General features: G+C 41.8%; 2 protein-coding genes across 8 annotated transcripts in view; both read right to left on the bottom strand.

Annotated features, from left to right (window-relative positions):
* UMPS (uridine monophosphate synthetase) overlaps window positions 1-3,227 on the bottom strand; it is a 32,174-nt gene extending 28,947 nt beyond the window's left edge. For all 3 annotated transcript variants that reach the window (XR_016511200.1, XM_090277729.1, XM_090277742.1), the window contains exon 1: window positions 3,027-3,227. Coding sequence is in view for 2 of the 3 variants with exons in the window: in XM_090277729.1 (XP_090133855.1) it covers window positions 3,027-3,182 (156 nt within the window). In the remaining variant the exon portion in view is untranslated. The remainder of the gene's footprint in view (window positions 1-3,026) is intronic.
* Window positions 3,228-10,886: 7,659 nt separating this feature from the next.
* The window catches only part of KALRN (kalirin RhoGEF kinase), a 684,790-nt gene continuing 670,571 nt past the window's right edge, over window positions 10,887-25,105 (bottom strand). For 3 of the 5 annotated variants that reach the window (XM_090277665.1, XM_090277675.1, XM_090277684.1), the window contains exons 55-60: window positions 24,894-25,025; window positions 23,351-23,515; window positions 21,296-21,374; window positions 15,577-15,777; window positions 12,393-12,531; window positions 10,887-11,837 (exon numbers count right to left, since the gene is read on the bottom strand). In XM_090277665.1, coding sequence (XP_090133791.1) covers window positions 11,292-11,837; window positions 12,393-12,531; window positions 15,577-15,777; window positions 21,296-21,374; window positions 23,351-23,515; window positions 24,894-25,025 — 1,262 coding nt within the window. In that variant the 3' untranslated portion in view covers window positions 10,887-11,291. The remainder of the gene's footprint in view (window positions 11,838-12,392; window positions 12,532-15,576; window positions 15,778-21,295; window positions 21,375-23,350; window positions 23,516-24,893; window positions 25,026-25,105) is intronic. The other 2 variants (XM_090277710.1, XM_090277714.1) reach the window with 1 other exon arrangement.

Here is a 25,105-nt window from a genome sequence, read left to right as displayed (position 1 = left end):
AGGGAAACAAACAAAATATGTATATATAGATGGGATTATATCAAACTGAAAAGTTTTTGCACAATGAAATCATCAACAAAATGAAAATAAAATCTGATGAATGATAAGATATTTGTCAATGATACATCTGACAAGGGGGTAATATTCAAAATACATAAGAAACTTATACAATTTAACACTGGAGAAAAAAGAAAACAGATTAAAATATGGGCAGAGGACCTGAATAGACATTTCTCCAAAGAGGACATCAAATGGCCAACAGACATATGAACAATGCTCAACATCACTAATTATCAGGGAAGGCAAATTAAAACCACAACGAGGTGTCACTTTGCACCTGTCAGAATAGCTATCATCAATAAATTAACAAATGTTGGCAAGGATATGGAGAAAAGGGAACCCTTGTACATTGTTGGTGGGAATGTAAATTGGTGCAACGACTATGAAAAACAGCATGGAAGTTCCTCAAAAAATTAAAAATAGAATTACTATTTGACCCAGTAATTACATTTCTGGGTGTTTATCTGAAGAAATCAAAAACACTAATTTGAAAAGATACATGCACACCTATGTTCATTGCAGGATTATTTACCATAGTCATAATATGGAAGCAACCTAGACATCCATCAACAGACAAATGGATAAAGATAGAAATCAGACAGACTAATACCATGTGATCTCATATATGGAATCTAAAACAAAGAAACCAAAAAAAAGAAAAAGGGAAAAAGAAAAACCCAACTTACAGAGAACAAATTGGTAGTTTCCAGAGGTGCGGGCTCGGTGTGGGCTGGGGGCAAATGAAATGGGTGAAGGTGGTCGAACGGTACAAATGTGCAGTTATCAAATAAATGTCATGGGGATGTGATGTACAGAATGGTGACTGTGGTTAATAATACTGTACTGCATATTTGAAAGTCATTAAAGAGAGATTATAAAAGTTATCACCAGAAAAAATATTCTTTAAGTATGTATGGTGATGGATATTATTTAGACTTATTGTAGTAATCACTTTGCAATATATACAATTATTAAATTATGTTGTGCACCTGAAACTGATATAATGTTGAATGTAAATTATACCTAAAATAAAAAAAATCAATGGAATACAAATATGTTAAAAAATAAAAATTTCATAAACACAGAACCTATTTTATATCCTTTCCACATAGATCATCACGTTTTAAATGGTAGAATGTATAGTACTCCCCATTCAACACTACCTTATTTTTAAAAAGGAAAATCAAACAAACACTCAGGAGTTGCTTATTGATCAGAAGTCTTCAATTTATTTTGCTCAGGTATTTCTAAAGAGCTGAAAAAAAATCTATGAATATTTTTAAGTTGCCAAAGATGTAATTTCTAGAGTATTGAAAACATTAGCATATTATCTTAGAACTCTTACATCACTCTTTTAAGTGAATAACAATGGGATCCAAATACTATAGTAATTTGATACTCAACATCTCCATTAAAAGAAAAAGAAAATGCTAGACTATGATACTTGGAAAAATTTACATTTTAGGGGAACTCATATTTTCATTGCAAAAAATTTTATTCTAATGCAGTATATATTTATGTCCAAAAAACTTTTACTAACCACTTTTATTAGTTCTTCACAACAAAAATTAAATTGAAATTTCCTGTGACCATAAGTCTCTAAGTGTTAAACATTCTTCTGTGTTATCATTTACAATTGTCATAAGCATAAAATTAATTAAAATAGAATTTGCTAATTCTGATAGAAGCATAAAAACTGATTCAGAAATGCATTTCTTAGACAAATGGTACCTTCCCCCCTTCACATTAGCTTATGTATATACTGTAATTCAATATTACCACTAGGAAGTTAGACTTAACTGTAAATTCTACTGATTTTTCTGAGTGCAAATATTGAGAAACCCCATTAGTATAAAGTAGGCATAAAAATTCTGTTAGAGCCAGGTCTCTCAATATTTTGACTCCTTCCAAATTAATTACCAAAAATCACACCCACACCAAGATCTAGTATCAAAAAAATAAATTTCAGTCATCTCTCAACTGATGACTTATTAAAAAATACACCAATTTTTTATTAAGACCCCCTAGTCATTCATTTTGTCAGCCTGATGAGATGCACCATAGCACGATTCTGGGTAGTGTAAACAGTCCAACCCATTTCAACTAGCGCTTCAACTATTTCCAGAGTGACCACACAAAGGGTGACAGGGGAAACGTGTGTCTTCTAGACCGAACTTGTGTGATGATGGAAATGTTCTATAGCTGCACTGTCTAATATGGTGGCCACTAGCCACAGGTGACTACTTAAATTTAATACTTCATAATGCTCGGTATTCACATGTGGCTAGTAACAACTCTAATAAACAGCACATTTAGACTCTTCTACTCAAAGTGTGGTCTGCAGCTTTGGCTGGCCGCTTACCAGAAGTGCCTAACCTCAGACCCTGCCTCAGATCTACTGAATCACATTATGCCTGTCAACAAAACCCTCGGGTGATTCATATATACGGAAAGTCTGAGAAGCACTGTGCTAGTAACCTCTAATTTGTAGCAAGTTTTTTCTTATATTGACCTCCCCCCAAAACCACCTCCATGAAATGCCGACCCCCAGGCCTTAGTTCCTGCTCCTGGTCAGACAGTACAAAATCGAAACCCCCTTCCAAGCAACAGCCCTTCCAATTATTTGAGCAGCTACTAAATTCAACCCCCACATCTAATTTTCTCAAGGTCAGATACACAGAACTCCTTCAACCACTTCTACGCGAGACGAGGCCCCAAACGGGAGTCCCGACTCTTGCCAAGCAGGAGTGCAAAGAGCAGGCTGCTTTCCGGGTCCCCAAGAAACTAACAGTTCCTGGCGTCTGGGCTTCTCAAACTGACTCCGCAGGCCGACAGCAGAGCCGACCCTCGTGCTTGGGTCTTTTGCTCTCGCCCGCAGCCAAACTCCTGTCACTTCCAAGCACTACCTCCCTCTGGTCTCCATCTCCGCCGCCCACCCCCCGTTTTTCCCTTTCTCGGGCTGACACCTGACTCAGAAGACGTGGTCGAGACACGATTCCCCGCAGATCTATGTAGACCGGAGAAGAGAGCCCACTCTTCAGCACGAAGTTCCCAAACTTGAAAGCCTGCACGTCGTACAGACCCGTTACCAACGACCCCAACGCCGCATCGGTTGCCGCCATAGCGGACCGGTCTGCACTGGCTACAGACGCCCGCGTGCGCCGGGCCTGCGGCGCGCCTGTGACGTCACCCGAGAAGCCCCACCTCTTCCAGCCCCGGTTCCGGCGGCGGGCGGGGAGCCGGCCTCGGAGCTTAGGTGGGTGGGGTCTGCGGCTTCAGTGAACCTTACGCTGAGATTTATGCATGTGCTGGATGCCTCTGGATGGGATCGATGGAATTTAACGCCTCGAGTAACTAGATCGCTTCCAAGATCATGAAGTCAAACCTTTCAAGGGACTGTGTATGAATCCTGCCCACTTTTTAAAGCTTAGTGTCCTTTTCATTATCTCTGCTACTTGGCCAAGCGTGTGGTTATTTGCTTCGTTGGCTGTTGTGGAGCAAGTGCGAGAACCAAACGGTCGGAGACAACCAAATTAGAATTTAAAGAGCCTTTATTAGCTGGCCAGCGACTGCCCACCCGTTCTCAAGCTGGACTTAGGTGGACAGCCCCGACCTTAGGGATTGGGGGTTTATAAAGCATTTCAGGTGCATTCTTGTTCCTGCCGGTGCAGAAACTTGGACAGAAATACAGCTTGTATACACAAAAATTTTCCACTATTCCCCAGGTCATTGCTCAAAGGAATAGGTCACTGCTCAAAGGAATAACAGGTTAAGTTCCCTGTTCTGCTTGGTCGGAGCATGCAACCGTGGGGGTCCTGAGTCCGGGACCCAAGTTCAGCTGATTACCCTACTGACTGGACATCTAAGAAATACCCTTTAACATTAGCCACGCCCCCACCCACCAGGTTTCAGCAAATGAAGTGTAAGTTCTCGAAGACAGGCCTTTTCTCAATTCTCCCATGAACTTCCTGGCATCTGTCACATAACAGTGGCAGCAATTTGCACTTGGGACTAAAGTGCTTCGCAGGTTCATTGCCTCTTCAGTCGGCTCTGTGTGTCCTGCAGGAGGGCACATATTTATTCCCCTTAGAATAGCGCAAATGCTTGGCATGCAGTAGGTGTGCAGTTGATGGGAAGAGAGGGAGGAGGAGAAGAGGAGGATGAATTGACTGCTATCAAGGTTATCCAGTGGGTAACCTGGCCTGCTAATCTGAAAAGCCAAGCGAATTCGCTCTTGGCAAATAAGTCCCTTCAAATGGAGGAGATTCTCACTGAGTGTAGAAGGCAATACTTTAAAGAAAAGGATGCGTAACACCATAGGGCTAATGATTGTTACTCCTCAAATTGATTCTGATTTCATGTAAATATTTTTGATATATTTTCTCTGAAGAGATTGTGCTGACCAGCCAGTGTGAAGAACCCGTGCATTGGCACATGTTTCTAGTTGTAAATAAATGCAGTAAAATCTTGATGAAATAGAAGCCAAATATTAAAACATTTGGTTCTTACTGGCTAATCAAAACACTCAATCTCTAACACTAACCAATTGACACTATACTGTGAATCAGTCTTTTTTTGCACTTAGGTGGCACATGCAGTCTTTCAAAGCCTGACTATGTCCACATAGGCTAATCCAGATTCCTCGAGTTCATATTAGGACTCATAAACTTGTGAGATCTAACCCAAACAGCCTGTCAATTTACTAACAGTTGCCACATGAGACACTAGAATAAAGTTAACAATACACGCATGAGGCTATTTGGCAATATTTTGAATAAAGAAATGCCTGAGAATACTTCTCCAGGCTACAAAAGTGTTACTTTCTATGCAAAATCATGGGGGGAAAGTACTGTAATAATAATGTGGTTTTGTTTACCTTGTCAAAGACTTTCATATATTTGGGGAAAGAGAAAAAAGATTATGTTTTCTGAACAGAGGTTTTAATTTAAAAAAAAAAAAAAGACCACCAGAAATAATTATTTTTAGTATAGTATATTTATAGGAATGCATAACTTGTGAGATGTACATTTTGAAATTTCATCCATAACATTTACTGGAGTATAACAAGACAGCGGGTCATCACTTTACAACATTACACATGAGTGAATTTGACTTACCAATAAAATATATACAACCTACCTTTACAAAATGACATTGTGTGCATACAAGATGACTAACTGCAGAAAAATTTTAAAATAATCAGACAACTAAAACCCAGAAGATACACTTAAGGCAGACCAGCAAGACACTGAAATAATTAAGGCTGTGGAATTCTTCTGCACCTTGAAAATATAGAGCTATTTATCAATACTGTGGAGTGATTTTAAACCAATTTTTACAAGCCTAATGGAAGTATGTACTAATATGTATATGTATAATGGTCCCTATGGGGAAACCTTTCCACTTATGAATAAGGCCCTTTATCTGAATGGCCAGAGAAGCCACCTCAAACTCTCAAAAGACTTGGTGGGGAGGGATCACTCAAAACCAAAAGGTGCCAATGCAGTTTGCAAACCAACTGTTAATGATTCAAATATAAAGGGACTTCTGACTCCATATAAACATAATAACTGAAATGGTGTCCCCATTATGTTTCAGGCTTTTTGATTTGGTTTTGTGGACTTCAAAAGACAGCAAATAATTCCTAATTGAGTAGAATCTAACTCTACCCATCAGCCCTAATGGTTTTGAATGGTCCTGAATGGTTTTCCAATAGAAAAATTGACCCACCTGGGCTGTCTTCAAATGAATAGATTTCTGCATATGAGCAATAACATATACATACATATTATACACTATATACATGTACAGATGTACGTATATCCATATTTTCCAACAGTTTGCAGTTTGATCACTACTGTTCTCTGATGAGGATCTCACTGTGAAGAGGGTGTTTAGTGCTTTCACAGTGTTCACATCCGTGCTAACTACAGTTTTACTCATCTTCCCCATAGAGTAGGCCAAAGTTTGGCAGAAACAGAGGTAAAAGCACCAGGGTTAAAAAAATAATCAAACACAAATGACAGATATGGCTTCAGTTAGTTAGAGAAGATGTACATTTGTTAACTTCAGATTCATAACCACAGTCTTTGAGGCCGTAACAGTTCCTGTAATACTCCTGGATGTGCATTCCTTTCTTGCCAGGAGTCAGGCGTGGGTGGAACTCTCATGCTCGCTACTCCCTGGTGAGCAGGCTAGCTTGCTTAAATGAAGCCTCAGGAATGGGGACTTCAAGAATTTTACTTGCACGTTTTCCCATGACCTCAGCTCTCCTCACTATCCAAAATAACAGGTATCTGAATAAACAGTTAATCTTGAGCATTTGAATAGAAACTAAATCTGATGACAGCTGCAACTCCCCAGGGATTCAGGCTGACAGGAGAGCACAGTGTTCATTTCAGGCTTTCCGTAAATATCCCTTAGAGGTGAAAAGCTGTCTTAGAGTAATTACTTTTTATTCTCCTCTAACTTCTACATATATCAAAATGAGGCAGAAAGTATGGCCTATGATATTTGTGTTCTACTATTTCTGTCTAGATTTCTCACATGAATAATATTTTCTAAATGTCTAGTGCTATGGACAAATTTCAGCCCTTTTTAACCCTCAAAAATTAATGAAACAATGAGAACCTTAGAGTTTTTAGAAAATATTAACATAGTAGCTTCCTTTTTCTTAGCAGAGTATGTGTAAACCTTATCTTTTGTAGCCCTGCCTTGGGTTTACTCATGCATTTTCAAATGATCCCTAGATTTTGAAATGGTTAAGAAAAACCATAATACAAATAAGTCCACTGAAAGCTCACATACTGTGTCTGCCTAGTCCAGCTGCAGAAGAGATGCTACACAGCAGGGAAAGGAATGGGTCAAAATTCCTCAAAACTGAGCACGAAATGGTGTTTGCACTTTTGCCCTACTACAGAGACCCCTTATGTGTGAAATATTCCCTCTCCTATCAAATTCATGGGACAAAGTTTTAGTTAATACACAGAAATAACCATCTAGTGTATAACACATTTGCTCCCTCATATTCTCGCAAATCTAAACTTCCATGCTCTTCCACAGAGGCAAGAAAAAAGTAATGACTAACTCACAGGCGCTAAGTCACAGAGATTACGAGAAAGCAAATATTATACTCCTGGAAAACCTAATTATCTAAAAAAAAAAAAATCCAAGGATTTTCCCTCCAAAAACCAAATGTTCTATTCATTTCTACACCTATGCATTTCATCTGCCTCTTCTATAGCAGGTGATTGTGAGACTCTGAAGAAACAAGTTGTGAGATCAGAAAATATTTTATTTTCCCTTCTGCACTACCAGTGAGGAAAGTGGCTGTTTGGATTCTTCTTTGCCAATTTTTCCAGGGCACAAGGCTTGAGAAGAGAGAGTAGCGGGTGCTTTGGAGGGCATCTTACTCTTTGCGTCTGCCACAAGAAATACTGGTGAAAACAGTTTATTGACATGAAGACTTCAATCAGCTCTCCTAACCTTTTTCTGTAGACAAGCTTTTAAATGATCACAATTACAGGCTAAGACTAAATAACATTTAGACAAAGAGCACCTAGTACTTCCAATTAAAATTAATTTATAGAATTTAATCTCATGAGTTTGCAAATGGTATCTAAAGACATGAATATTGAAAACCTGGAATGTTCAAAGTTCCTGTCAATAAAATTCCTAGCCCTGGCAGTGTGTAGCACTTTTTAAAAAATCAAAATATTTTCTAGACATCCCAGCTAAAGTATTCTTCCAACATTCCTATGAGTTTAATGCCTGACCTCCTTCCCCCTAACTCCCATTTTAACAATGGGGACATTTGGGGCAGAAGAAACAAAGACTTTCTGTAAGAAAGGATGAATCAGGAATAACTGAGGTTGAAACTCAAGAATTTCTATGCTCACCCTATATTCTGATGTTTTCATTTAAAAGATATTATAAAATAAAAAAAATGCTGCAACATCAGTCAGTCTAAACACAATGAACTTCTTTATGTCCCATCCTCCCCCCTGAAAGGCACTACAATTATAAAGCTTTGTGAACACATAGCAGTGAAGACGGTTTTACCTCTGCTTCCTCTGCTCCCCCAAGAGTGTGTACAGCTGTGCAAGCCCTGAAGGACACTGCCAGCATTGCAATTTTTATCTTAAAAATGTTCCCACATTCAGCTGTGAGTGGATATAAATCTATTTAATTTGAAACAGTTGTAAAAGGTGCAGTAAATCATTATACCTTTAAAAATTATTATGGGTTGTCCCTGATCTTTCCCTTCTTTCTCCATCCCACCTTTACGAAAGAAAACAAACAAACAAAAGAAACCCAAACCCTATGCAGTGAATATAAGCCAAGCAAGAAATATGTGACTTTAACCAACACTTATCTTCCCCAGTTCAACTAGAAGTTCACTTTCACTAATTCCTCACTGAGTTTGGGTTTCAAGGACCACCACAATTAGGGAAGTGGACTATTGTCTCTTCTTTCTCTTCTTCTCTAACACAAAGGAATAAATATCTCTTCCAAAACAGGTACAAGAGGGGATCCCTGGTCCTTTGTCTCTCACCACATTTGCCCACGGGGCAACCTAAAGTACGTTTTCCAGCCTGTTCTGGGGTCCTTTGTTACCTCCAACTTGCCGTGGTGAGTTCTTGAACTAGAACTGCTCATTCCTGTTGGGAGGAACCAGAAGCTTTGCAGACAGGGAGCTTCCCTGCTAGTTTCTTTCAGTTACCAAACTATGTAAAATATACTCCCTTTCTCTTGGGGCCTCTATTAAATCCATTCTACTCTAATAATTCTACTTTGGATCCAGTTAACAAAATCATGCTACTTTTCATGTCTATGCCCCTCTCCTGTCCCCTCACTTCCCCAACAAGTGTCCGGGGGTGGGGGTGGGGTTCCACGCGACCTCCTATCCAGATCATCCCCACTCTGCTGTAAAAGCTGATATAAAGGCTTTGGCTCTAACATTCTGTCGACTGCCCTCCCACAGCACAATCCCATTAACGCTCTCCTGTGCAGTCTGCACCATTGTCCTAGGCCCTACCCTTCCCAAGCAGGAACTCAGCTGTGCCTCCTGGATAGTCATAAACACTCCAAATGGCTCAGCAGGGGGCTCTTTAGTGGACAGAAGGGAACTTGCAGAGCCATATGTACCACTGCATGGATATCTGGAACCCTCAGGCCTACAGCCTACCTCATCCGAGCCTGGGGACCAGGCTTTCTTCTTTTATGCTACATCTCATAATGAAGACATGTATACTAAAATAGTTTTTAGTAATTTTTTAAGTTTTAAAATATTATGTCATATAGCATTTCTATGTACATTTGCTTTTAAATGAAGGCTATGAAGGGTTAGTCAAGGGAGCGCTCTGAGGAAGGGATCCTTGATGACTCAGTGCCATTTGAAAACTAGGAAATGAATACAAAGTCAGTCTCCACATATTTGGTTAATCCTGAAATACGAAGTGCTATCTAGTTTTATTGCTTATACCTTCTACTAACTTATTAGTTTATCATCTTGGATGGGATGAATTGGAGGGTAGATGAAGAAGCTGACTTTGAAATCAGTAGGAAAGAATGATGAGTGTGTTTAATCTACAGTTCCACTGTGGAAATAAGTGTTTTTATATATTCAAGTTCAGGCTTAGTTTCCACCAATCTTTTCCATTGACATAGGTTTGTAGTTCTAGTTACCCTTCATAACTCTCTGCTTGCACCTCCATGCTGCATGATTTCAATGTTCTCAATCCTATTACAGGAGAGAAGCAATGCCATTCAACCTGACCCAGACAAACACTTGAGTTATGATTTTGAAACATTCTTTGCATAACTGCAAGTTTCAAAACACGTTTTAGAAAACAAAGAGTGGATCACGCACAAAAACAAAAACACTTTCAAAAACAAAGAAAGAAAAAACATGAAATTCCTAGGTTTAATTGTTCTTCCACTAGCAGAAAAAAGGGCAGTTAACAGAAATCTAGTATGGAGAATATACACCAGAAAACAGCATTGGCCTCAAAGTGCAACTAGTCCTTTTAGTGCCAAAAATACGGGTGGCTGGATGATGGTAGATATTGTGATTTCAGTTAAAATTCAATGCTCTATCAGCGTGATGTAGCAGATGTTATCCCATGGCTTCAAAATGGACTTAGGACCAGGCCTTTACAAGGCTTATATGGCTGCCTCCTTTTGGTGAGCACCCCTGAGCTTCCACAGGGGAGAGAAATCAAGTAGACCAGCTTTCTGAGCACTGTGTTCTACAGCTGCAGAGGACAGCAAAAAGTGTCGTTACAGTGTTCAGAGAAACTGTAGGAAAGGTTTTTGTTTGCCCTTTTGTGTGTGAACCTGTTATATTCGCTATCAATTTCAAACCAAGTGTAGACATAAAAATGGCCCACAACTCTTACTGTATTTGGACTTATTTCCTGGCAAGCTTTCCTGCCAGGTTAACTCTGAGCTGCCAGTGAATTTGGGAATAGCATTTCATATACAGAACCTATGTCAGTCAGATGCCTGTGACTGAGAGAAAAACCTTCTTGTTCACAGATTTCAAAAGGGTAACTGCTTTCTCTTAATGCACAGGTTCTGGTAAAGGTTTCTATACAGGATTTATAAAATGCTCTAAAAAACGTGTCATCTAATTGTGCTTAGTCAAAACAATGTAATGCTTCGGTAACTAAATTACTGTCTTAACTGGAGCACTAAAAAGTTACTTATGATTGATTTCATATTTATAATATAAAACACTGAAATCTGAATGTTTTATTCTGTGTGTACACGTATCCTAGTAAGAAACTATAAGTAATCTAAACCAGAATCGTTGGCATACATGACATCTCTGTTAAATAGAACTTTTTGCTTGAAATTTTAGCAAGGGCAGAAACCTTTTATACTCACCACGGTGAGCTGAAGTTTTGTCCTCTTACCCACTCATTTTGGAATGCACAATTACAACTTTGTGACAGCTAATACTCTTGTTATCCTGGCCCTCTTTGTAATACTCTCTATGCCTTTCTCCTTTATCTCTTCTGCATGACCTTTTAGAAAGCCTGTGGGTTTAGGGTAATTTTACTGGTGCTCAGACCCTGAAAAACCACTGATGAGGTTTAAGAGGTACTATCTCTAAATCCAGAGAACTGCATGGAGTGAAATAATGAACAGAATTATTTACAGACACATTCTGTCTTACTTTGGTTCACACCGCACTTCCATGTGAAACCTCAAGGGCTGGGACATGGCTACGTCCCTTGGTTGACCCGATTGACAATGTAGCTCTTGACATTGGGAACAGGCCGCACATCGTTCTGATGCTTGCGGCGTTCTATGAAGCAGGCCAGGCGGGAGGTGTCCAGCGGGATCTTGGAGTAGCTGCCATTGTGGGGCTGCAGCCATGGGTGCTGCAGGCAGGTGGCTGCTGTGGGCCGCCTCCGGAAGTCTTCCTGCAAGATCACATTGATGAAATCTCTGGCGGCATTGCTCACACCACAGAAGTATTCATGGGGGAAGCTGAAGTCCACCCTGCATACATTGATACACGTCTCCTCTTTGCTCTCATCCAAGAAGGGGGAGACCCCACTCAGCATGACATACGTCAGCACCCCGATGCTCCAGATATCGGTGCCCAGGGACACAGGGATGCCTTGGATCACTTCCGGGGCAGCAAACTCAGGGTTCCCCAGCAGGTGGTGGATGTGGAAGTGACCTGAGATCTGGACAGCATCCTCCAAGTCGATGAGCTTCACTCGAGGCACTGGAATCCGCAGGTCAATGAGCAGGTTCTCAGGCTGTGGAGATCCAAGGAGGTGGGGAGAAGAGAAGGCAAGTTCAGCTCTCTGCTTTGACTATCAGCAGGACTCCATTAGATCAAGCCCAACTCAGCTACTCTTTGATAAAGCCTATAGCAAACAGGACATTTCCTCCACAAAGTGCACAGGAGGCTTCAAACTAAGCTGAACTGAGTTTGGGTGGTACTTCAAAGAAGCTGTTTGTCATTGAAAATCGTGTCTCTTAACTACCCCTTACTTCTGCAGTGAATCAAGTAAAGAATAAATTATTCATTTTGGGAAACAGAGGCTATTTTTTTGAGCTTCCTTCTACAAAATTAGACGTAGTGGTTAAAGCTTGCCTACTTTCTCTCATCCCAAACGTCATCGTGTCATTGTGTTCTCATTAACATATAAATAACACACTTAAGTTGTGTGATAACCTAGTTCCTGTTTAATATTCATTAGTATTCTAACCTAAGTAAATAAAATGAATTAGCACATACATCTCTCAAGGGCAATGACTGGCAGATTGGATTTCGTCATTTCCCTGCAAGGGTTGCTATGTCTTATTACCTTGATGTCCAAATGTGCAACCCTGCAGTTGTGAAGGTATTGTAGAGCTTCCATGATGTCTCGGATGTAGAAAGCTACCTTTTCTTCCATGAGCTCATCATGATTCATAAGGTAGTCTAAGAGCCGGCCATCATCCATCCTGAAAGTAGGGAGGAAAAGGCAAAGGAAATAGGTTTGTAAAATAAAAAATAAAAATAACAAACCAGAAAAATAACACACATACAAATCTGTAAGATCTTCCCTACTCCCTATGATAAAGATCAGTGTTGTAATACAGGCATATTTTAATTAGAGCCCTAAATTAGTATAATGTTCAGAACTAAAATAAATAAGCAAACAAATATATTAATAAAAATTACAAATGTGGTGTGCTTCAGGGAAGAAATCTATACCTTGTTTAAGACACATTCTGTCTTAACTTTTTTTTTTATCCTCACCTGAGAACATTTTTTCATTGCTTTTAAAGAGAGAGAAATGGGGAGAGAGAAACATCAATGTGAGAAAGAAGCATGAATTGGTTGCCTCCTGTATATGCCCAGACCAGGAATCGAACCTGCCACCTTTCGGTTATGGGGTGATGTTCCAATAGACTGAGCCACACCGGCCAGGGTGTTTTGTTAACTTTTAAAATTGTTCATAGGGAAAAGGTCCAACTCAAAGATCCTTTGAGAGGTTAGGTTGCAAAATAGAGAAAGTCTTCAGATGGGGAGGAGGAGGAGAGATTGAGAACTGCTTCAGCCATATTCTGCTTAACTGGAACCTGGTGGCTCCAAGCAGCCCCACAGCTCTCTTGCAAATTGCTTTTGTTTGTCAAATTTTCATTGGGGAAGAACAAAGCAGGCAAAGGTTATCCTTGGCATTCTTGACCTCTTTTTGAATATTTTGCCTTTTAGCAACTTTCCAACCTTAAGAACTGTGACTGAGACAAGGTAGGAGGCACTGGGCAGACTCCAATTTGAATCCTGGTCCTGCCGCTTCATTGTGAGGAATGTGCAAGGATCAAGTGAGATGAGGCATTTACACGTGGTTGGTAGGAATAGTAAGTGCTCAGTAAATGTCAACTGCTTTCAGGGACCCTGTGTCCTCTTTAGCAAGTAGTGACCAGATGTCAGGCAATTATTCTCTAACATGCACCAGGCTGTTAAAAACACAATTGCAGGAAATGCCCATGCAGAAAAGCTTGAGCAAGAGTCAGAAACTACTTTCAAGCACAGCTGAACCACCCCCCACCCCCCCGGCCAAGTTTCCATTCTCTTTCCTAGCTTGTTCCTCCCCACTGGTGTCTTCTGCTTTCCTGGACAGGAGCAAAGGTTAGGACCAGTGAAGACCTGCTTTGCCTTCCTTTCTCTGTTGCTGCCAGGGTTGGGGTGTGTGTGGTGGGCATGGAGTGAAGTGATATTGGGCTTGTTAGATGCATCCCTCTGGGCTTCTCAGAGCACTTACAGGGGAAACTAACAGTAGCACTGCTCTGAGATCCAACAGTCTCAGCCACCAGTTCACCCTTAGGGCTCTTGGGAAATGCAGTTGCCCAGGCCCCACCATAGCTGAGAGGATCAGAATCTCAGTTGTGTGCTTCAGTCGCCTGGTACAGAGAAGCTCTACCAACGATTGGATGGCCATAGAAAGGAAGAACCAAGATTTAGCACAGGAACTGCCTCTCTCGAATCCTGCCTAAACCTTAAGTCCAACCTAGCGCCTTTCTATGTTCTCAGAGTAACCCTCTCCGAAATAGGCATTTGGCATACCGTACTGAAATTAGCCACTGGCCCTCCTCACTCCATGTCTAACTCCTCAGTGCCAAGGACTACAGTACTACTAGTGTTGCTTTTGTCTCCTCTTGTTCCTTTTCAACCAATTAAAAAGTTTAGCCTAAGATGTTTGCATTTTGGCTCTCTTTTTTTCATCATAAATTTATTTATGATGAATTACTTCTTCAAAGACCCCCATACATATACTGCTAGGCCAGTGATTTTCATTTTTTTTCATGTCATGGCACACATAAACTAATTACCAAAAATCTGCGGCACACCAAAAATACATGTTTTTTGCTGATCTGACAAAAACATAGGTATAATTTTGATTCATTCACATCAGACAGCTATTGTTGTGTTTGCTGTTGTCATTTTTTTATTTGACAATCTAAGGGAAAAGAGGTCAGTGCTCCTGACTAAAGAGTCAGGTTGTGCATGTTTTTTTAAGGATCTATTTGTTTATTTTTAGAGAGAGAAGAAGGGAGGGAGAGAAACTTTGACTGGCTGTCTCCCGCACATGCTCCAACCCAGGCATGTGCCCTGGCTGGTAAATGAGCTGGTGATCTTTTGCTTTGTGAGACAATGCTCAACCAACTGAGCCACACCGGTCAGGGCGGTACTGCATGCTTTCCAAATTCCTGCAACATACTAGTTGAAAATTGCTGAGCTAGACTAACAAGCACACAAGAGCAGGACTAAAATGACATTGAAAAGCCATAAGTGGAGGTGCTTCTCTACTGAATAGAGGTCCTTATGGAGCCTTACACAGCATTGGTCTTAGGTGCAAATATATGTCTTCTCTCCAGGCCCAGAGCTTCATCAGCACCAATCTGATAACCTTTTGAAAGGGGCTCAGTATTTCTGAACATACTTTCTTTAGTCTGTGTAAAATCTCTTTAAACCACACAGCATGTTCTCTGTTCTTAGCTTGGGGTGGTAGTGAGGACAATGGGACCTTACTGCTTTATTTGATGTGTTGTGGGTTCAACCGTATGGTTGCCTGAGTCCCTAGAAAATCTGGAATGAGTGAAATGTTTTGAAGGTAAGATTTCACCCTAGAAGGAATTTTCTGGATGGTAGATGACGGTGGTTTGATGCACAAATCCCTCTCTTTCATCTTAGCTCCACCCTGTCAATAAGCCTATTGTCAATAAGCTTCTCCTAAATTGCCCAGCTCAGGAATCCATAACAGGAAGAAAATAGAAACTGGAGTGAGAGAGAGAGTCCCAGCTTATCCAATTCCTAGTTCTAAGGAGCTTCCTTATCCTTGATTTTCTAATCTATAAAATAAGAATAACATTTTTATAAAATCAAGGGCAGAGTGCATGTGACACATAGCACTTTGTAAACTATAAGGCACTGCATTAAATAGAACTGCCAGTAAACAACCCCCACAGCTGGGGCCGCCTTAGAGGGACGACACCTGTACTTACAGTTCCAAAATCAGGATGTATGATGTGGGAGACTCATAGGTGTCATGGAGGGTGATGTACTGCGGGTGCTGCAGGTGCTGAAGTAGGGCCGCCTCGTGGGCAGCCTGCTCTTTTTTCTTCATTTTTTTGCTGACAAATTTCACAGCAACGTCTTTGCGGGTAGCTTTGTGAATGCACTTTTTTACTATGGAGAAGCGACCTCTGGAAAACAAAGGAAAAAAGCATTTTGTCAAGATTCGTTAATCAACTAGACATTATTTTACTCAAGAATGTGTGATGTTTTCTCTGAAGTTGTAAGATAGTAACATTTTATTAGGAATTCTATTTTCCTGTACAGTAGCTGTCCCCTGCCCATCCACAGGAATATGTTCCAAGACCCTCAGTGGATGCTAAAACTGGACCCTACATATGCACTATGTTTTTTCCTGTATATAAATACACTTTCACATAAAGAAGCACTTCATGGCATCTCTCTGGCATATCTGAATTGCCAGCATCACTACTCTTGTGCTTTGGGGACATTATTAAGTAAAATAAGGGGGACTTGAACATAAGCACTGTGATACTGTGACAGTTGACCTGATAACTGAGATGGCTACTAAGTGACTAACGGGGCAGGGAGTCTGCACAGCGTGGAGACGCTGGACAAGGGGATGATTCATGTCCTGGGTGGGAGGAGGGGGGTGGTACAAGTTCTTATCAAGTTACCCAAAACAACACACAATTTACAACTTACAAATTGTTTATTTCTAGAATTTTCCATTTGATATTTTCAGACCACAATTGACCATGGGTAACTGAAATTGTGGGAAGTAAAACCATGGATAAAGGAGATACTACTGTATTTTTAATCATAATTTTATCATTCACCATTTTTCATTCCTTAGCATTTTAGGATTCTTTGAGATGAAAAAAAAAAAACTAATAGCATTTTTTAGTTGATATAATTTTCTTTCATTGTGGAATATCAACCACAGGTTCAGTTTTCTTTTCTAAACAGAGTATATTTCTATAAAATACAACAATAACAACAGTAACGTTAAAGAAGGATGAATTCTACTTATGATAATTTTAAAATCATCTTTAAAGAAGCAATTTTTAATTTAATTTTATATCTGTTATATTTTTATTATGAAAAATCTCTAATATACACAACAGGAGAGAGGATGCTATAACAGATGCTCTATGCACCTAACAGCCAGCTTCAATAATTTCCAGCATTTTGCCAACCTGATTTTATCTATTGCTTTCCTGCCTTCTTTTTCTTAAGTGTTTTAAGCAAAATTCAGAAATGTTATTTCACTTATTAATACTTCAGTTTGCATCTTTAATTGACAAGGATATTTAACAAGTATATAACCACCATTCTATTTTTACGTCTAACAAAATTAACCACACCTAAAATAAATAAAATGTTCCCCAACTCAGTTGTGGCCCTATGGAAGGTAGTGAGGGATAGAAAGGGGACAGGCTGGTCAGCGAAGGAAGCTGAGAGAGGGAGGGTCTAAAAGCGGACCAGACACTGCCCCCAGGCCCGCCCACAAGGCGTCCTAGCTCACGAACAAAGGGGCGAACATCTGAAGAGCAGTTTATTCCCACAATAGGAACAGGTGCCCTGTGCGCTGCGGCTGCGCTGGCTCCTTGACTCGGCTCTGTGCTCACAAAGCAACTTTATGATAATAATTTAGTTTTGCTATAGATTTTATCCAAAAAAGAGAATGTGTTAATCAATGAAACAAGTATCAGGCAAATATTAATAAAATGCCTGTTATATACCAGACATCATCCTTGGCATAGTGAACAAGTATTTGGTCGCACTGAAAGTTCTATTTTATATCATAAATTAATAAACTGCCATTCTGATTTTTAACAGCACTCTCGTGAGTTTGCTTATTATAAGTCAGTCTTTCTGGAGGACTTTGAATGCTGAGGATAGGTCTCCTGAACTTTGTGGCCCTGTCAAAGTATTGCTACCTTAATTTTAATTTGTGTTTATCTAAGTTACACACCCCCGTGTTTAAAAGGTCATCTAGCTTTACAGGGTTTGTCATTAAAAACTATAGTATCCCATCATCCCACTCATCCTCATTTTCCTCCCTAGAGGCAGCTTAATATATTTTAGCTGATTATTTAGACATTTACCTTTATGACTCTAAGTATGATATGTTTTGTGTGACTCCTTTTTTAGTTTTATATTTTAATTTTAATTATCTGTTGACACCTCACTATGAAAGATGTGACCTGAGAAGTGTCTTTCCCCCCTCGGTCTCCATTCACAGCCACTTTCCCACCCTGTCTCCCAGCAGAATTATATTGTAATCATACTTAGTGTCTACATTCTTGGAACTATGCCAGTGCTCTTCACAACTGAACCTCTTGTAAACGATGAATACTTTTCCTTCTTGTGGTAGAATGCATCCTTCAATCATCTCTGACAGAGAGTGCATGGGAAATAAGTTGAGACTTGCATATCTCAAATGTGCTTATTCTACCTACATACCTGATTGTTAGTTTAGCTGAGTATAGTTCTAGGTGGAAAAAGTCATGTAAAATTTTGAAGAAATTATTTCATTGCTTCCTAATTTCTAGTGTAATTGATGATGTGAACTGTCAATGTCCAAAGCGTTAGAATTCCTAATTCCTCCACATTCTCTGGCTCCCGTGGGCCCCCTTTATGGTTGTTCTGGTTGGAAGACGGGATTGCCTGAGAGTTGTAGCTTCCCGCATCACCGGGCTGCTTGCTCTGTCTGCAAGCATGCCCTGGGGTAAGCAGTGAGAGAAAGGAGGGGGAACAGGGGGATTTACCTGCTCTTTTCAGCTCAAAGGGACCCCCTTGCCCTGTCTTTTGGTCAGAAAGACAGGCCTGTCTTGGAGTGCTTCCTCTCTGAGCAGCTGCAGGTTCTGGATGTGGCCCCCCGCTTGGGTCAAGGGAGAAAAGAACAAACAGAAAACTCACAGCCAGTGTTCTTGTCTTTTATCAAGTTTTGACTTCCTTCCCCAATCTCCCAGTTATTTATTTTATTTTTTCAGAATTCTCAAATAGCTGCTTTTCGTATTTTCCCCAGGGATTCTGGCTGTAATCAGGGACTACACTGGGCTTACTCCATAAAATGGGGACTAAAAGGCTACTCAAACACTCTGAGCATGGCTGGGAGCTGGGGTCCCCGGCATCCAGAGCATGTGTATATTTGTCCTTGCCCTGCGTGGAGCAGTGTTCCGCTGCCCTCCGCGGTCTGGTCTACTGTTGCCAGCGAGTACACCTCTGTCCTTCTCCATCCTGGATGGAGGACAGTCACACAGCTGTCTGAAGCTGGGAGGAAACGAGCCCCCACCTTCCCTCACATGGAGCTCAGCCAATCCTTCCAGCTGGAGCATCCTCTTCACGCCGATTTCCAGAGGCTCTGCCACGGGGCCTTCGGAGAATTCTGCTCTCACTTATAACTCTCACTTGGCCCCATCATGGTCTTGGATTGCATTGGCTCAGGTTTCCCAGGTTGTGTGCCACTCTTTCAACCTGTTTTTCTGCTTCTGATAGTTTATTGCTGTTGCTTCTTCCAATGTCCTCAACCTAGGTGCCTGCTTTAAGAAATTCTTTTACAGGAGATTTAGTGAAGTCTGAGGAGGGAGTGAAAATAGACGCCTGATTGAACTGCCATCCTTATCTGGAGGCCTGGCACTGCCACCTTTCTGGATCCTGTGCAGGTAACCAGTCAGCACTCCCAGGGGGCAACCAGCTTCTCTAAACTGTGCTGGTGCCTGGATCGCTTATTTCTGGGTAATATACCATGCTCAGTGCTCTTTGCTTCTGTGGCTGGACTACAGGAGTGAGGAGGCTTCTTTTTGCACCATGATTTTTATAATATTCAGTGACCAGAGAGCTCCTTTTAATAAGCTAGTTGTCTACGCTTAGGATTCTGGCTTTAGGAGTGATGGCAAAAGCTAGGTCCCTTCTGTAGCCCTGGCAAAGATGATCTTGCATCTGTCTCAAGTCAGTATCTACATGCTTTATTTCCATTCTATTAACATAAAGGATCTTCTGAAAATATGAGGACTAAATTAGGGAGAGGAAAACTTTCCGGTTGTTAGAGACGTGATGTTTGGAAAACCCCTGCTTGCTTTGAATAGATGAGAAACTGGATCTCCCCCTTTGAGAAATATCAAAACACCCATCTTTTCCAGATGGAATATGCCTTAGCCTAAGGCTCTCTCTCAGTGGCAAATTTATGTTTTGGGGAGGAATGAACTGGGGCACCCGCTCATGACTGGGGTCGTAGCTAGCTTCCCAAACTTCAGCATCATGGAGCAAACTAGATTTTAATTACTGCTGCTTACTTATCACAAGTATTGCTATGATGCAAGACAGCATCTGCTAGTAATCAAGCACAGGCTCAGGGAGCCCAGGGTTTGAATCCTGGACCTCGAGGGGGTTACTTAACCCCCGAGACTGAGTTCACATTTACTGCAAATCTGCTCAAACACCATGTCACTGTGTTGTCAGGACTGGGGTAAGTAACTTTTGTGCAATGTGTGCAGTGTCTGGAACACTGTGGATGCTCAATAAGCATCTCATCATCATTAACACCACATAAATGTCTTGTGTCTACACAAAGAAGATAGCAAAGCAGAGCTGACTTTGTGTGTGTGTGTGTGTGTGTGTGTGTGAAAGGTGCTATAATGAAAGGCAGTCATCTACACCATGACTACTGCCTATAAAATGGGATGAACAAACATTTTGGCTCTTTTCACAGCCCAGTCACAACTACCCCTCTTAGGAAATGTTATGCTTCATTGAGAGACGTCAGTCAGAGATGAAGATGATGCTAATGACACTCCTTTAATTAATGCATTGAGGGCAGGTGGATGACTTCCAAGACTCACTACCCTCTTTCTCACTGAGACCACCTGGACACGACTGCATGCACACGGTCAAGGTCCCTTTTTGTCCCTTTCCACCAACTGTTTTGTGGGACAGGTGATACATTTTTTCACTTTTCTGTAAAATGTTCTACTTTCATTCCTTTTGTTTTTGAGGACACATTTTTATAACTAAAATACAGAGAGAGAGAGAGAGAGAGAGAGAGAGAGAGAGCGAGCATGTGCTTGGACTAGAAATGTCCACAAATTCCTGGTTTTGACACATGGCCACCCACAAAGACCTGTATCCAACAATTAGTAATTATATAATTCTCCTCAGAAACACACGAAACTTATAACAAAAATTGACCATGTACTACTCATGAAGCAAGTACCCCCCAAAATTGAAGAATCAGTCTCATATAATAGACCAACTTCTTCAATCACAGTGCAATGTTAGAATCAGTAACAAGAAGATAATTTGTAAAAATAGCATACATTTAGAATTTTAAAACATTTCTATTTTTCCTTTTGGATCAAAGAAAAATCATAGGTGAAGGAAAAATACTTAGAACTGAATGACAATAAAAATGCAATATATCATCTGAGAAGACGTAGCTAAAATTGTACTTTGAAGAAAAGGTTGAGCTTTACATTCATATATTAGAAAAGAAGGAAGGTTGAGAGTTGATAAGTGAAGCCTTCAACTTCAGAAGTTAGAAAAAGAGCAATAGAAAATACACAAAAGTGTTCTAATATTTTCTTGCTGTAGAGAGGATGCCCTTAGTAAAAGAAACAAACATTAAAAGCAAGTCATTATGCTGTTTGGCGTTCATGAATGAAGGAATAGAAATGGGGTCATTACCTTCCGATTTCATTCAGCTCGGTATAAGCTGAATCAAAATTTTCCTTCCAGGAAATGGTGGCACCATCAGCAGCAGCATCTTTGGAAGAGAGAGAATCCATTTTATGACATTGAGGAAGTCGCATAGAAAAAACTAGGCTAATAGGAAAGCTCCAGCAACATCCCACATCAGGACTAAATATGGAGCCTAACTCAGTGGGAAAAGGCCACATTTCTCTGTAATTCCCTTTTTGAAAATATGATGCAAAGGGAAACATATAACAGCCAGACTCCCTCCCTGTGCCACACACATCAACACAAGAACTTGGGGACAGTCGGGAATGTAACTTCAGGATACTTTACAAATAAATAATTGGTAGAAAAAAATTAAAAGGGAGCCCTGGCCGGGGTGGCTCAGCTGGTTAGAGTGTGGCCCCATACACTGAAAGGCACCTACGAGAAGGAACCAATCAATATTTCTGTCACATCAATGTTTCTTTCTCTGCCTCTGTCTGTTTCTCTATCCCCCTTCCTCTCTCTCTAAAAGCAATGAGAAACAAATGTCCTTGGGTGAGCATAAAAAAAATTAAAAGGGAGGGAGAAAACCATGCTGAAGGCCTAAACCAGCCGCTGAGAACCATGGCTGTAGGAGGACGCGGCAGAGAGGGCTGGGAAGAGTTACAGAACCAGGAAAGGACAAAAGGAAAAGAATGTCCTCGAAATGGTCTAGAAACTGCTCTTTCTCACCTCCTGTTCTCAGGCATTCATGAGCTTATCCCATATATGGAATTATTTAGCTTAACCCAAAACATAGGCCCAAGCAGCCTCTCTGCAGCATTACCTCCCGTGACGTGTTAATTCCCCGACAATGACTTACACTCACGCAAGCACACACACTACAATCTACGTGTTGTCTCTGGGGACCAAGGCTGACAAGAAGCAAACCATGAGCAGGGTCGCCCCTGAGTGGGGCTGCGTCAGTGGCCTGGGACGAGAGGGCCAAGTCCGCAGCACAGCTCCTCTGACCCCGGTCACTTCAGGCTGCCCAGAGCATGGCCCCTCTGGGGCTGGAGGTGCCCCTCCGCATTGCAGTTGGAGGAAACAGAAACCCAAGGCCAAGGTTTCCTGATGAGTCACAGGCCCATGGGAACAAAGCCACTGGGTGGTGCTGAGCCAGTGGGGATGGGAGGGGGCTGGGGAGCATTTCTGGCTTCAGCTGGGGGTGGGGTTGTGGTCGGAGACCTAGAAGGTTTCTGCAGCTCTTCTTTAGGCTCTGGGATTCCCTTAAGCCAAAGAGATGCAGATTAATTCGCCTTTTAAGTATGGTGACTTCCTTTACCCACCCAACACACACAGTCCACTCACCAGCACTGCCAAAACCTCACTTCTCCAAGCTTTCTTTAGGCTGACAAGTCTCCTCTCTCAAAATGGCCTGGGGCCAAGGTGGCTTAGTGAGATAGTGGAGAGGCGGGCAAAATAGGACCCTCATTTTTAAAATCCTCATATGTAGCTAGTTATGTGTGTATCCTCATTAATTATTCAGCACACCCACCCAAAAAGTGTATCCACGTTGAGGAAAGAGGTTCTGGGAGGGTAAGGGAGAGGGGAAATGATCAACTCCTTTAACCAGTTTCCTTTCCTCTCCCCATTGTAAATTGGCGAGTCGGGGTGTTCCTCATAGTATGAAGTGCACTTATGCCTGGCAGGGGCCCCAGGGGAGGGGAGGTCTGTGGTGCTGCTGTCCCAGGAGAGGCGCAGACAGCCCCATGTGACCCGTTGCATCTGCCTGCCCCTCTGTTCCTGGAGACATGCCTGGTGCCCAGGGAGCCTGGCAGGCCCGGGATAAACACAGTGGCGGATCTAACTTCTGCTCCAAGACACTTGAAATCACACGCTATGAAAACACTCTTCACCAGGCCTCTGCATTGTTACTTGACTGAAGCCACTGAGCAAATCCAGGCCACCTGCTGCGTGGTGGCTGACATGCCAGCGAACAGACTCTGCCGGCCAGTGTGTGACCGCCGGCCAGGCGCCTCGCCTCCGCTCACCGGGGCCCCGGGCGTGGCCGGGACTCACCGTATTCTGGAAGTCTCACGAACTCCGAGGGCTCGCTGGGCAGGCTGATCCCCCAAGGGTTACTGGCACTGACACGAAACTGGTAAGGACTCCCGGGACTGAGGTCTTCTATGACAAGGTAAGTGTCCAAGGTCGAAGCTACCGACTGCTGCCAGGCCTGGGAACCTAGCGCACCATTTCCGAGGAGAGAGAAAGAGAAAAAGCCAAAAGGACATTGTTTCAAAGACCTTCAGCAAACAAAGAAAGGAAAATTGACACATTCCATTCAAGCGACAGTTGTGGTCCCTGTGCGGCACGGTTGGGTTTAATTTCCTAAATGCTTGATTATGTCACCAGGGATGTGGAAGCTGCTGGGCCGCAGTTCATTTCAAATGCGTGCGTGGGAAAGTGAGAGGATGCAGAGACCGTACAGAAGTTACAGAGGGACACGGGGCACATTTTGAGCAAGGCCAGAACAGAAAGTAATAACGGAAATGAGGAGCTGCATTTGGAAATGGAGACAAAATAGAAATGAACATGTATTGAGCATTACATACTTGTAAAATACTGTGGAAGGCATCTTCCCAGAATTCCCTATCACTCTCTCACTTAAATCCACAGAAACCCTATGAGGTCAGGAGCATAATCTCACTTCACAGATGAAGAAACCGAGACGCAGAGAGATTAGATAATTTTCGCAAGGCAACTGAATGAATAGTGCTGAGGTAAATACGAACTCAGTGAAGTGTCTGTCAGTTCAGCATTAACACCTTTGTGCTGAGTTGGGAGACACAAGAGTGAACAGCCTAAGAAAGAGACAGAAATAAACAGCTTTGGGACTTCCACAGGAGAAAGAAGAGTTGAAACAATAAGATCAATGGAGAATACAGTAAAACACATGGCTTTGGTTCTGGTGCAAGCATCGCTTTCAATTCTGCTGTGTAATTCATCATGTGGTTCAGAGCTGTGTTATTAACATCAGCTACCTGGCAGCTTCTTATTTTAGCTAATTCTTCTTGATGAGGAGTCAGGCTCAGCTGTTCACAACTGCTGGAGAAATGTATGCACTTTTAGCATGTAAATGTAACAAATTTAAAAACTGAACAATTTGTTAAAAAGTTGTTACTATATATATAGTGATCTCTAAATTTTATCTGGGGGTTGGGGTGGGGCCAAGCTCTGTTCCGGCTTCCCTAGCTGTTACTTCTGGGAGAAAGATCACACATTAGCAAACTCCAGACCTGAGTTTCCCTGCTTAACTTTCTCTAGACCTTAGCCTCCTCATCTATAGAGTGAGCCTGATGGTCTCTGTCTGCCAGACTGGGCTTCTTGAGTAGGGAAGTGCACGTGAAGGCACTTTGAAACCTGCGACGGGTAATCATTGTGTCAAAAACCACTACTGGATGTTTGAGATTTGAGAAGGCGCTATGGTGCAGCGCTGAGGCCTGTGTACTGAGTTGGAAGACGCAAGAAGGACCAGCTGGTGAAGGGCTGGGAGGCCAGTAGTTTTATGACTCTGAAGGCCCTCTTTACAAGGAAGAGGAGACAAAACCAGATGGCCCACCTTCCTCTCTGTACTCCACAGTGTAACCGGAAATAGTGCAGTTTCCCGTGCTGGATGGGGGCAGCCAGCGGAGAATCACGGAGGTGCAGCTTCTCTCCTGGGCAATGGGGCGGTTCGGGGCTGCTGGAACACCTTTGAGGACAGAAATTAGGGTCAAGTGTTATTTCTGCAGAACTTGGTATTTTAAAACCAGGGTTGACTGTCACCTAGGA

Source organism: Furipterus horrens, unplaced genomic scaffold (assembly GCF_987537825.1).
Source record: "Furipterus horrens unplaced genomic scaffold, mFurHor1.1.pri manual_scaffold_1, whole genome shotgun sequence".
NCBI lineage: Eukaryota > Metazoa > Chordata > Mammalia > Chiroptera > Furipteridae > Furipterus > Furipterus horrens.
Note: the sequence above shows the minus strand (reverse complement) of the source record. Positions and strands in the feature narration are given on the sequence as shown.